General features: G+C 39.7%; 1 protein-coding gene and 1 long non-coding RNA gene across 3 annotated transcripts; both read left to right on the top strand.

Moving 5' to 3' along the window:
• The first annotated feature begins 636 nt into the window (after nucleotides 1-636).
• LOC119021728 (protein shisa-4-like) lies at nucleotides 637-3,907 on the top strand. 2 transcript variants are annotated; one of them, XM_037102195.1, is made up of 5 exons: nucleotides 637-1,215; nucleotides 1,467-1,614; nucleotides 1,729-1,889; nucleotides 2,070-2,213; nucleotides 2,631-3,907. In XM_037102195.1, exons 1-5 carry the CDS (start codon nucleotides 1,005-1,007, stop codon nucleotides 2,774-2,776), a joined length of 810 nt encoding a protein of 269 aa, XP_036958090.1. In that variant the 5' UTR covers nucleotides 637-1,004; the 3' UTR covers nucleotides 2,777-3,907. The 2 variants fall into 2 exon arrangements, with proteins under 2 accessions (XP_036958090.1, XP_036958089.1); XM_037102194.1 differs by having other exon boundaries at nucleotides 637-1,284.
• A 759-nt stretch (nucleotides 3,908-4,666) lies between these two features.
• LOC119021729 lies at nucleotides 4,667-10,281 on the top strand. Its single transcript, XR_005075727.1, has 4 exons — nucleotides 4,667-4,802; nucleotides 6,006-6,133; nucleotides 6,657-6,812; nucleotides 7,441-10,281. It is a non-coding gene; the product is annotated as an uncharacterized LOC119021729 (long non-coding RNA).
• The last annotated feature ends 2,037 nt before the right edge of the window (nucleotides 10,282-12,318 follow it).

Raw genomic sequence — 12,318 nt, 5'->3', positions numbered from 1 at the left:
TGGTTGCCATGTTCACCATTTTAGTGTTATGTGTTAGCATGCTAATGTTTGCTAATAAGCACCAAACGCAGACAACGAATGATTATTATTATGTGTAAAAGAACAAGTACTAGACAATGGACCATCCAAGTTACTACAGTTCATTCCAAGGGTAATGTATATGTCTTTAACAAATCTCACGGGAATCCATCCAGTCATATTCGAGATGCTCGGATCAGCGTGCTAGCATCAAGGGCATCACATGAAAACATGGCTGAAAAGTTAGCAAGTCAAGAATGGAGGGTTCAAAACAGCATAACACAGGCTAAAGTGTGTGAGGTGGATTAGATGTTGGCTTCATAGTCCTGCTGGTCCGGATTCCAGTTTGAAGATGTTTATTGTCCCTCCGGTTGTACAAGTCCACACGTGTTAAAGTAAATAACGATAATAATGGTAATTATAATAATTATAATACAATTAATATATAGAAACAGACAGATTACAGAATAAAATCAAATGACAGGGATTAGGTGCATGAAGAGACACAAATATCATTACAGAACTTATGTTAAAATACATGTAACCTATGCATTCTCAAATACACACTCTCTCTCTCTCTCTCTCTCTCTCTCTCTCTCTCTCTCTCTCTCACTCTATTTGACTGTACAGTTATTGAGACCGTGGAGGGGGATGATGATGAATGTGAAAAATTCAGGTGGGCTAAAGTGACACGGTTTAGATTGGGTGGAGGCAGATAACACTTTGCCTGCAACTTCAAAGCACCTCTGGGTGGAGTTGACTGGCATCCATTATGGTATTGCTCAACTGCGCAGGAAAAGAAAGTGAAATCTAGCACTGCTAGACTTGCCTGTAAATCTTAAGTTTCTATATCCACACAGGCTGCGTCCATTATCGTAGCCCAGAACCCACATGCAAGTAATGAATCGTGTTTCATTGGAGAAGATGTAGATCTTTCTCAGCATGTCTGTTTTCACTCTCAATTATGCTTTTATTGGGTCAGGTGAATGACAGTAACTCAAGCGATACGCAGTTGCAACAGTCAAAACGAAATACGATCTGTTTTGATGGTTCGTAAATCTTGTATAAATCCCTCAGTGACAAGTCTTTCTCTAGAAGAGAGGAATGTTGCTGAGCTACTCGCTACAGGGTGGGACAGACACACAGGTTCAAACGGTTGTCTCGCTGTCATTTCCTCACGACGCTACATCACAGCAGGTATGGGCCCGTCTGTCTTGTCCAGTGCTGTGTGTGTTTTGTGTCTGACCCTGCTCCCAGCTGTATGGGGTGACTTTTCCTCGTTGCAGTCTATGTTGCAGACCCCCTCAGCGGTATGATCCAGTCCAGGTTGATCTGTTTTAATTGGGTTTCATTCTGTAGCTACAGCTTTGGCATTGCAGCTTGTTTTTCAGCTTGAATGCACACTTAACCCTCTCCCTCTCCATTACCTTGTCTTTCATGTGTTACAGCTGAATACTGCAACAGATATCAGGACACGTCTGGTGACTACTACGACAGTCAGCAATGTTACAGTCAGTACTGCTGTGGTTACTGTACCCAGAGGTACTGCTGCGCCGACCAGAGATACCGCCTTGCTCAAGACCGCTGCTCTCAAGGGTGTGCTCTTGTTTTGGTCCTGTCTTTTACTCCCCCACGATAGAAAGAAAAATGTATTTGTTTTAATAATTATGCTCCTTTAAACTGAAATATTTTTTGCGTCCTTTTCCACAGAACTAACCAAGGGGGAAAGAACAAACTCCCCACAGTTCTCGGAAGCACTTTAGGGACTATTTTCCCCCTCATCCTCATTGTGGGTGTCATCATCTGCTGTGTGGCTCCTTGCTGCTTCTGCTACAAGAAGTGTCGGAAAGGAGGCAACCGAGGACGCCAACGTAGGGCACATTTTTGGCCACAGTTTAAACTTTGCAGGCAATTTTAATATACTGTGTGTGCAAGAAGTTACAGTTGAACAAAACCCTGATCTTTTGTTTCACAGTATAGCCTAGAATTTTAGACAGTTTGCAAACAAATCACAGTAAAGAATTGGCACCCATCTTTGACTTTACTTACAGCTGTGATAGGCCCCGGACCCATGCACCCACACTCACCCTCCGGAGGATACCAACCGGCCTACCCAGGCTTCCAGCCCGGACCTGCCCAGCCTGGATTTGGAGGCATGCCCAACCCTGGAGCACCACCGCCCTCATACTTCAATAGTGAGTTACAAACACTTCAGTAGTGGTAGTGGTAGTGGTAGGCATTGAACTACAACTCCCAAGCTGCATTTTGACAAGAAACATCTAGTAGAGTCCCTCATTTTTGGTAACTATTAGTGTATCCTTTAAATTGATATTGTATACAAGTGACATGTTCCTCTCTTACCACAAGTGGAAATTTGTATTAATCCACATCTGAAAAAAAATAGTTCCCAACAAATTCATGATTTACTCCTCTTGGATTAATGTTGTTAATGTAGTAAATTGTTTCTATTTCAAAAATATTTTTTTTTTCTTCTTTTATTGTTTTAGGCCAACACCTTTGATAAAAAAAAAAAGAAAAGAAAAGAAGACGAAGAAGAAAAAGGAAAAATTAGGAATGTTACAGTCCAACTATTTTGTTTTTTCTCTTTTCAGATGATCCAGGTTACAATCCAGCTGCATTCGGTCCAGCACAGCCGATGTATCCCTTTGGACAGCTTTTTGCAACTCCACCAGATTCAGATGAAACTGTGCAGCCGCCCTTCAACCCTGCTTATGACCCAAACTCTGTAACCGCATAGCTTACTGTGCCCAAACACTCCTGGTTTCACCACCTTTCTCAGAGGATTGTAAAATGTGTGGCTGAGATTGAGATGACGGTGCAGACCCACTCTGCAGGATGTGAGATCTGAATTAAATCTGCAAAATCTACATTTTGATACTTTCATCAAAAGAACTTAAACTCTGCTGAAGCACTTTATGATTCAACCTTTGTGGACAATAGCTTTAGTTATGGTAATGTGTTAGCAAAGTCCAATTGTAAAAATGGCAACTTTTAAATAGATTTTTTGAATGTTGAAAAAAAAAGTACAAAAACACACATTTTAAGTAAGAATATTGAGGAAAAAAAGCTCCAAACTGAAAAACAATGAACTCCACAGGCATTGAGTTGATTATGTGTTTACTTGTGTGTAATGTTGTGGATTACATAACTTTTGTATTTGCTTGTAATTCGTTTTGAGGTGAGGTTCCTTCTGTCTTGAGGGGTTTTCTGCACCTCATCAGCACAACATGCTCACTTTTTGTTGCTGCTGTTTGTGCTGCTTTGTTTTTACTGAGGAGGAAAGTGCATAATGTGCCCACTTGTAAAGTGAACATAAACCAAAAACAACGAACAAACAAAGAAAAACTCTTCATGACAATGTACATAACAGTAGGAACATTTTTTAAATAAAAAAATAATCCTTTTACGCCCAGATCTCTTTGTAGTACCAGTAGGTAACTACACAATACCCGGACCAAGTATCGTCATCACTTGGTGATGACGCCAACAGGGTGGTTAGCTCGCAACAGTGCCCCCCTGCTTTTGAAACGCTGGAGTTTCCCTTAGGGGACATCAATAAATTACTGTTTGACTAACGCAAAAACTTTTTTTTTTTTTTCCAATACCTGCTTATTTTCCCGTATCAGTGGAAATCATAAATAAAAAACACTGTGGTATGTTAGATTCATATAGCACATACAGGGAAAGATTTGGAGTCACTGCGTCTTTTGACATAGAAGCTACTGAAATGATTTCTTGATTGGATTAGAGAGTCTTTGCTGTCCCTGAGCAATTTGGTTTGCAACAGTAGTCATCACAACCAGAACACATCATCCTGAAATAATATAATAAATGGTGACATAACATATGTCATACAGGAGGTCATGATAAAAATAATACAGTGGGAAAAAAAAATATTGAAAAAAATATTTTTCATAAAAATATTGATTAAAAAAAATAAAGGATGCATTAAAATCCAATAAAAATAGATGTGTATTAATTGTCCTGTATAGTAATTCAATTCTGCATTGATTTGGAGGCAGTAGGTCATGTGACAAGTTACTAAAAAGAAAAAAAACGAAATTACAATGTTTTTTCTTTCATTATGCACTTCAAGAAAAAGTTGAAATACCATTTTAGACGACATCAAACGGTGCATATGACCGCCTCGACAAAATGCCTTGTGAAGATGAAACTGTTCTTCAGAATCTGCTTTAGTCACAAAGAATGTATTCCTCTCTGCAGGCGTCAGTATCAGGACTTTGAAGAGACTGTAACACTACACACAGGCCGTCACAGTCCAGGGACGTAGAAATGGCAGAGACCGGGTGGCTCGCGTAATTTGATGAACCAGAAGAGTTGACTTGTCGACATTTTGACTTTATTGGCAAAGCTGTTTTTCAACTGAATTCTCAATATTTCGACTTTATCTTGAAATGCATAATGAACAATTAGGCGTGCTATAAGAAACAACATATATATATATATATATATATATATATATATATATATATATATATATACTGTATATATATATATATATATATATATATATATATATATATATATATATATATATATATATATATATATATAGTGAAGCAGTCATTTATTGACGGTCCCTAAGTGAAGCTGCCTCAGAGCGTCACTTCTGAGAGGAGCTGTCCGCCCTCACTCTGCCAAACCTCCGCCTGAAACACGACGAAGATGTCGCTGGATCCGGAGTGAACGTCCGCTGAATAGTCGTCTTTAAATTCACTCCAGCGCCGTGTAACATTGACGAGGTGAGTTTTATTCAACTGTTGTTATTTGTTTGTTTGTTTTATAATCTTTCGTACTTGCTCGGTCGCTCGCTGACGGTCATTAAGTGAAACCAAAACTTAAGAGCAGTCACGCTGTGAAAATGCTCAGTAAAAGTTCAAACTCAGCGATGTAAAGTAAGTAAGTAAGGCTGCCTATTAGATGTGATGTAGTTGAAGTACTCGAGTATTATAGCCTACAAGTATCCAGTGTTGTAAAAGTATAAGTACACCATGTACGTAGGTATATACTGTATATACCATGGGTCTATCATTATTGGATCCGATAAAAACACATTAATGAAAAATTACTTTGGCTCTGATACGTCATGTAATCAGCAAAGTAACCAGTAACTAAAGTCAGCAAATAAATGTAGTGTAGTTAAAAGTAGAATATTTGCCTCCAAAGTGTAGCAGAAATATTAAGTTGGGTCAAGTAAGAGTCACCAGTGGGAATAATACTGGAATAAAAGTCTTAAATTATATCATATTCAATGTATTTAACAACAGTATAAGTCAATTATAACATATATATTACCATGTATGAACATTTGACGGATCAATGGCCTGGCTGATCTGTATCAATCCAATGATCAACATTTTTCTGATGATCAAAATCGATTTCTATCCAATTTCTGATAAAATGAGTGAACTGAAATCTGCAAAGTAACTTTTAACTTAAGTTTTCAGCTACATGCAGTGAGTTTAAAGTACAGCTCTCCAGATGTGGTGGAGTGGAAGTATAAAGTTGCAGGAAATGGAAGTACTCAGAAAAAGTACAGGTACATCCAAAGTTTACTCAAGTAATATGCTCAAGTAAATGTACTTCATTAAATCCCACCACACTGACCAGAAGTCAGCTAGATCAGTAACGACCAAGTGACACCGCATCACAGCGATAACTTCATGTTGAACTGTCAGTGGCACCGCTGGCAGGACCCTGGACTGGAAAACCTGGAAAACCAGTTGACCAGTTTCCCAGTCATGGAAAACACCAGGAAAATTTGAGCAAAAGCAAAATGTCCTGGAATAACTCGGAGTGACTTGTAGTTAGATACGTCTCAGTATTATAATTAAAAAGTTTTGACCCTAAGATTTTTATATGCAAATGTATATCTATTCTGTCATATCTGTCATCAGTGTACTTGATTAAATGTTGCTTTCTGTGTCTTTTCCCCATTTCTAAAGCCCAATGCACACAATGTTCGGACGCTACTTGGATATTTTCGCACCCTTAATCATCTGTTGTTTTATCATCTGCTTTGTGACCTTGTGCTGCTTGTGCTGCAAGAGGTGTCGGAAAAGAGGAAACCAAAGTAAGAAAGTTTACTTTATGCAGGCAACCGCAGCCTTTTTTACATACTGTCTGTGCAATAGTGATGTAGCCATATACAGTTTTATTTTTAAAGATATGCCCTGGTAGGAAATTTGACAATTATCATGCATGTACGTTTGCTTATCTGTGGTATTGAATTCCACTGTTTGGATGTCAACCAACTGATCACACCTCGTCACACCCTCCCACATGATGGCTGCTTAAAACAAGGAAAACAAAACTGTCTCGCTCTAGAGCAATTGTCGGCTTGTCCGCTTTGGGCTACTGGAGAAACATAGCTCAGCAGACTCTGCAGAATGGAAAACAATTATTTTTAGTGTCAGGTGAAACACATTTTTGGAGATATTAATAAGTTAGTTAAATATATTTTTGTTTATCTGGCAAAATAGTTACTTACCATAGCAAAGTTATTAACAAGTTGTTTCTCTTATGTTTAATTTGTATAATGATAAATTGCCTCAAGGGATTATCAAACCAAACATGCTCTCTGTCTGAACGTACAGATGTGAACGCCACCTTAGTCTACACACCACCCCAGCAGCCACTCCCCCCCTCTGGATATCAGCCATGCTACCCAGGCTTCCAGCCTGTACCTGTCTATGGAGGATATGGAGGCCCGCCCATCACTGCAGGACCACCACCCTCATACTTGGAAGCTGGTGAGTTATTTCATGACATCACTCACTTTTACAGTGAATCTAAGCAGTGACTGAGACACACCGAGTTATCCAAGCTAGTGTTGTTTCAAAAAAAGGCTCTAGACTCGACCGACTAGAAATATCTCCTGTTGCCAAGTCATAGGGTCGTCCTGTTTACTGGAATAATGAACGTTATGGATAACGATTGTCACAGATATTAGTCAAACTCTCATGTGTTGTCAAGGGAGCAGAGTTATAACTTGTGAAAAACTACAGATTTTTCATTTAAACCAGATATGCCCTTCAATGTGACCATCATCAGTTTTACTGATACTTATTAATGGACAACACAGAGTCCAGAACTGGACGCCTCTTCAGACATTATCCCTTACATGAATGAGTGACACCTTTGAACATGACATGTTCTTCCATTACCACGGTCCCTTTATATAGTAACGTTTGTTAAGAACAACACTGGCCAGATATTTAAGAAACTTAGAAACAATTTTAATGTCTTATGTTTTTAAAGGATAAGGAGGTGCTGGAATTCGACATGACAAAAACAAAAATATCCACCAATGTTAACACTTCATGATTATTGTTACGGGCCATCATTTTTCAGTAACAGCAAACTGAATATGTGTTTCAGTCTTTTCAGGTGATCCACCTCTGTTCCCAGCTGCATCCGGTCCACCACAGCCGATGTACCCCTACCCCTACCCCGGGCCACCTTATGCACCGCCACCACCACGGTCAGATGAACTGGCACAGCCGGCCTACAACCCCACTTATGGTCCAGTCCCCTAAAACCAGCTCACTAGACCGAAACACTCCTTGTTTTAAAAACCCCGGTAGCACCACTGTTCTCACCGGAATGTGAAATGTGTGGCTTGTGTTGTTTTGATACAGTGGAAACTCCCATCTGAATGAAATACAGCATATCTCAGGAATATATATATGAAAATATTTACATATATTGTGTATTTAAACCAGTAAAATTCATCACTTTATCTTTCAGTGTAGACCCATGTGAACACGAGCTTCAGGATTGGCCATTTGTCAGGACCAAGTTGTGGCGCTGTCAGATGGACTGAAATTGTAGCGAAGTTATGATGCCCCCTGTTGTGATAAACCCCAGCAGCCACTAGAGGTCACCTCTGCCTCAGGGTTATTCTCTTTAGACAGAGAGGGGCACAGAGTGGCTGAACGTTGTTTGCTGCATGCAGGTGCCAGGTTGTGGTATCAGTTTTTTATTGTTACTTTGTAAAAGCCTAGTTTACTGTTTACTAAGTGAGTAGTTAATTACTGATAAATGAATATTCAAGTATTTAAAAATCTTAATTAAAGGTGCACTATCCAGTTTTAGGGTGAACTTGGAATCAGAGGAGAAAAATCATCATTATTTTAATAATTAATTTTAACTGAATAAACTGTTTTAAGACAATTTCATGGTATTACATTGTTCATATGTGCAATAGGCTTCTAGCTATGTTTTTAGCTTCACACAGTGTTCTGGGGACCTTATTACCCCTCTGTCAAAGACTTATACATCAAATACATATTTCTTACTGATATTGTGAATGTTACTTTAATTTGAATTTCTTTCCTTTTATCACCAAAACTACATAGTGCACCTTTAAACAGCATAAAAGCTTAGCAAAGGTTCAGCAGTGATGTAATAAGTAAGTAAGTTAAGCTCAAAACATTCCAAAGTGTCTAGAGAGTGCAAACAAGTGTTTTTTAAAAGAGCTCAAAATGTCTTATAATCTACAAAAATCTGTGTATTATGCAGTGGATTTTGTTCATTGGCATCTTATAAAGATGTTAAGGGGCCTTATAACAATTAACTAACACCAACACTTTCAAGGACTTTAATACAAAGTGTCGCCACTGGGAATTCTTGTTTCTTCCACTGCATCAAAGCAATGGAGACGTTTACTACCTTTGCTCCTTAAACTCACTTCTGGTAAACTTAGTTTGTTACAAAACCTGTAAAGTCGCAACTCACTGTCACGCCTGCAGTGAGGACAAAACCACCGGGCTCTGCTCAGTTTAGCCTCTTCCTGTGGGATCACATGCAGATAAATAGCCATGGTGGGTGTGCTCACATTTAATCCCATAATAACCAGCGCCGCTCCCTCTTACAGCATCCCACACTATCCATTAATCAATACAGTAATAGTGCTGACTGTGGCTGTCTCAGTGATCGTAGCGACCGGGGGGGGGGGGCTATAACAGGAGAAATGACCCTGCCCGTACGTACCGCTCCCTGCTCCAACATCTAAAATAAGATCTCTCTCTCCTTGAAGTGCGGCTCGGACTGCTAATGAGCACTGGTGTCGGGATGCCCGTGTCATGGACCATGTGGCAAATAATCTTTACAGCCAGTTCTCCTCCTCTCCATCCCTTTCTTCTCCTCTCTTTCCCTTTCTTCCATCCCTCCCTCTGACCAGGCTTTGTTCTGTCTAAAGGCATTTTTGTCTGGCCTCCTGCCCGAGCTGCCATTAAGATGTTTTCAGCATTTTCTCGACGTCCCACACCATTCCTCGCGTCTCTTCCCCTTTTTCTGTTCTGCTCAGAGGAATCCCTTCTGGCATTTACCGCATGTATCTCATATCAGAGATCAAGAACAGACACGATGCACGTCAGAAGTCAGCCTTTATTGATGAGATTTTAAATAGTGGGCTCTGCTTGCAGTGTGTGGGAGCACAAACTCCCTAATGCGTGACATCGCTCCTGCCAAGATGCTCCTAGGAGATACAAGCATGCTGAACTCTCCCACACGCTCGGATGGAAACACAAACAGACCGGACAGCATTATTCATGTTTTGTTATTTTTTTTAAAAAATGTGCTCCATCACCAAAGGTTGAGTGTTAAGAAAAAAAAAGTTTACAACATTATTTATATTTGATATTTTTACTGTCTTTTACCATTTAACATGTTTCTACTGACATACAGATATTCTTTCCAATATGAGCCATTACACTACCAAGATTCTCTCTAGTGTTGTGTCTGTTGTGCTGTTATTGTGAAGTTATCTGTCCACGTTTGGACTGTTATACAAATGTTATTTCATTTTGCTGCCCCTTTTGATCAGGACAAATGAAGGTTTGACTCTGATGATCCTTAGACTTTCATTTTTGTGCCACCAGCAGATTGAAATTTGTATTTTTAGCAAAATGTCCTGATAACTTTTGGAAGTATTTCCATTATATTGGATATTCATATTCATGGACATGTTCTTTATTTTTGTGTTATTGTTTTTTGTTTTTTTTTTCTAAATCTTCTTTAATATATGACTTCTATTTTTCTATTGTGTATTAGATAATTGTACATTGTTATGTGTAATGTTGCTGTTTCTGTAATCTGCCACAGGACTACTGAAGGACATTTGCTAAGTTATGTTTACATCGCATGTTTGTAATGATGTTCATTAACTTGTTCTGTCTCCTTCAAATAGACAAATAAAACAATATAACAGTAAAACAATTCTCACCTTGAGGTTAATTCTAATAGTTCATGAAGTCAGCATTTTATTTTGCCTACAGTAGAATACCTTCAGTTGTGCTGCTAATGTTAGCATGCTAACACAGCACACGGTGCACACCACCATGTAAACATTCTCGTCATGTGCATGTGCGCATGCGTTTAGCCCAAATCACTTACCCTTAAATGGGGTGGACAAAATAATAGGAACACCTGTCAGTATAGTGCAACACCAATAAGCAGCGCTACGAACCGCAGCCTCCAAAATAACCATAAGTTGGACACTTTTTTTTTTTTTTAACATTATCATTTTCAGGAAAGATGGATTTACTGCAGGACTTTTGTATTAAACTGCCGTTTATAATAATTAGGAGCATATAGTCAGTATGTAGTTAACACTACATGAGGGTGACAGGGTGCAGAAAGTTTTTGATATTAAGAGCTGGTGCCCTCCAGTAACCTGGTGTGTGTGTGTGTCTGTAGACATTGAAGATAGTGCCAAGAGACACTAATCTTATGTCGGTTTTAATCCTCTTCAGGTTTTTTTTTTTTAAATAACTTTGCTGCCTCTCGAAGCTAATTTCACCTCAAAAGTCTGCCACGTGGTTTGTCAAATGGAGGCTCTCTGCAAGCACATTAAGGATAAACTGAAGGAACCCTCCAGATGTGTTTTAAAACATTTATAAAACACTCTACTCAGACTGATAATGTGTTTTACATTCCACCAAGATGTTGTATTATCCTGCTGAAATCCTTAAAACTCTACTCCTTGTTCCTCATCAAAAAAAATCCTGTGTCATTTTAAAACACTTCTAGATGTCCATTCTCTGTGTCGGTGCTCTGGAGGCTTTGAGTTTCCACGTCGCACTTGTGTACGCTGAATATTGTAATGTCATGAATCATGCTCGTCAAACCTTATAACCCTTATAAACTCTTAAAACCTCAATGAGCCATTTTTCTTTATTATCCAATGTTTTCACCCATGACTAGTTGGTTTGTGACCATGATTTCACAAAAACTAGTGAGTTGATTTCCACGAAACTTGGATGGAGGATGGGTCTGAGCCCAGAATAGACCCCATTCACTTTTGGTGGATTGGATTTCTCAGGTAATGATGCATGGATCTTGATTAGAAAAAAAACCCATCAGGTGTATTTAGATGACGAATGAGTACAAAGGAGGGCTGCTGGGCCTAGGTGTTAGCGGCACTTGATTGGAAGCTCGGAAATCTACCAATAAAATGTTGATGGCTTGATAAATAAATAAAGTTACATCCCTCTACGTGAAGCATTTCATCTTCTCGTGTCGCCGGTGTGCAACTGTCGTGTGTGAGGTTTATTGTGCGGAACAGTTGAGGTGACACGCCGACAGCTGCCCACAGATTGAGTCGAGAGAAACAGAAATCAGCTGGTTAAAACAGCAGCTGTGGGTGAGAGGGCACGGCCGAGGTATGTCGTTTGTCTGAGATACTTCTCAGTGGGAAAATCTTTGGTGGAAACGCTTATAATTCACACTTTCTATGCTTTGTTGGCTTCCTGGTTAGTCTCTGATTCATAATAACCCTCTCCAGAAGAGCTAAAGGTCTGCAATAAAGTTTCCTGGGTCACTGTGCACATTTTGACCCCCTTTTGTCCACCAGATTCATTCCAGATCGCTGCCACCAGAAGTCAGACGTCAGGGCCTTTCAAGATCATTGGGAAAGGGATGGATTTTTTTCACCCGTTTAGCTTTTTCACTTTCAAGATTGCCTTTTATGTTCCTGGGATCTACAAGCACCTGCACCGGCCAACAAGCGTCCAGAGGAAAAAGAGGCAGTTTGGACCGTGTGAACTCAACAGATAAAAAACAGTCGGCTGTCTTTTCACCCTCTCCCTCTCTATTCAATAGCCTCCAAGTATCTTGACAACCTTGCCTGGTATTTTGGCAGCCGTCCCTTGAGTGTTGATGTCAGCTGAGAGGGAGAGGAGAGGGGAGGGGAGGGACTGAAAGAGGGAGAGAGGGGAGGAGGGGAGGAGTGAGCGGGCTATTCAAGGCACTTGT

This window comes from Acanthopagrus latus, chromosome 6 (genome assembly GCF_904848185.1).
Source record: "Acanthopagrus latus isolate v.2019 chromosome 6, fAcaLat1.1, whole genome shotgun sequence".
Lineage (NCBI taxonomy): Eukaryota > Metazoa > Chordata > Actinopteri > Spariformes > Sparidae > Acanthopagrus > Acanthopagrus latus.
The sequence above is the reverse complement of the archived record's forward strand: the minus strand, read 5'-3'. Positions and strand labels throughout refer to the sequence as shown.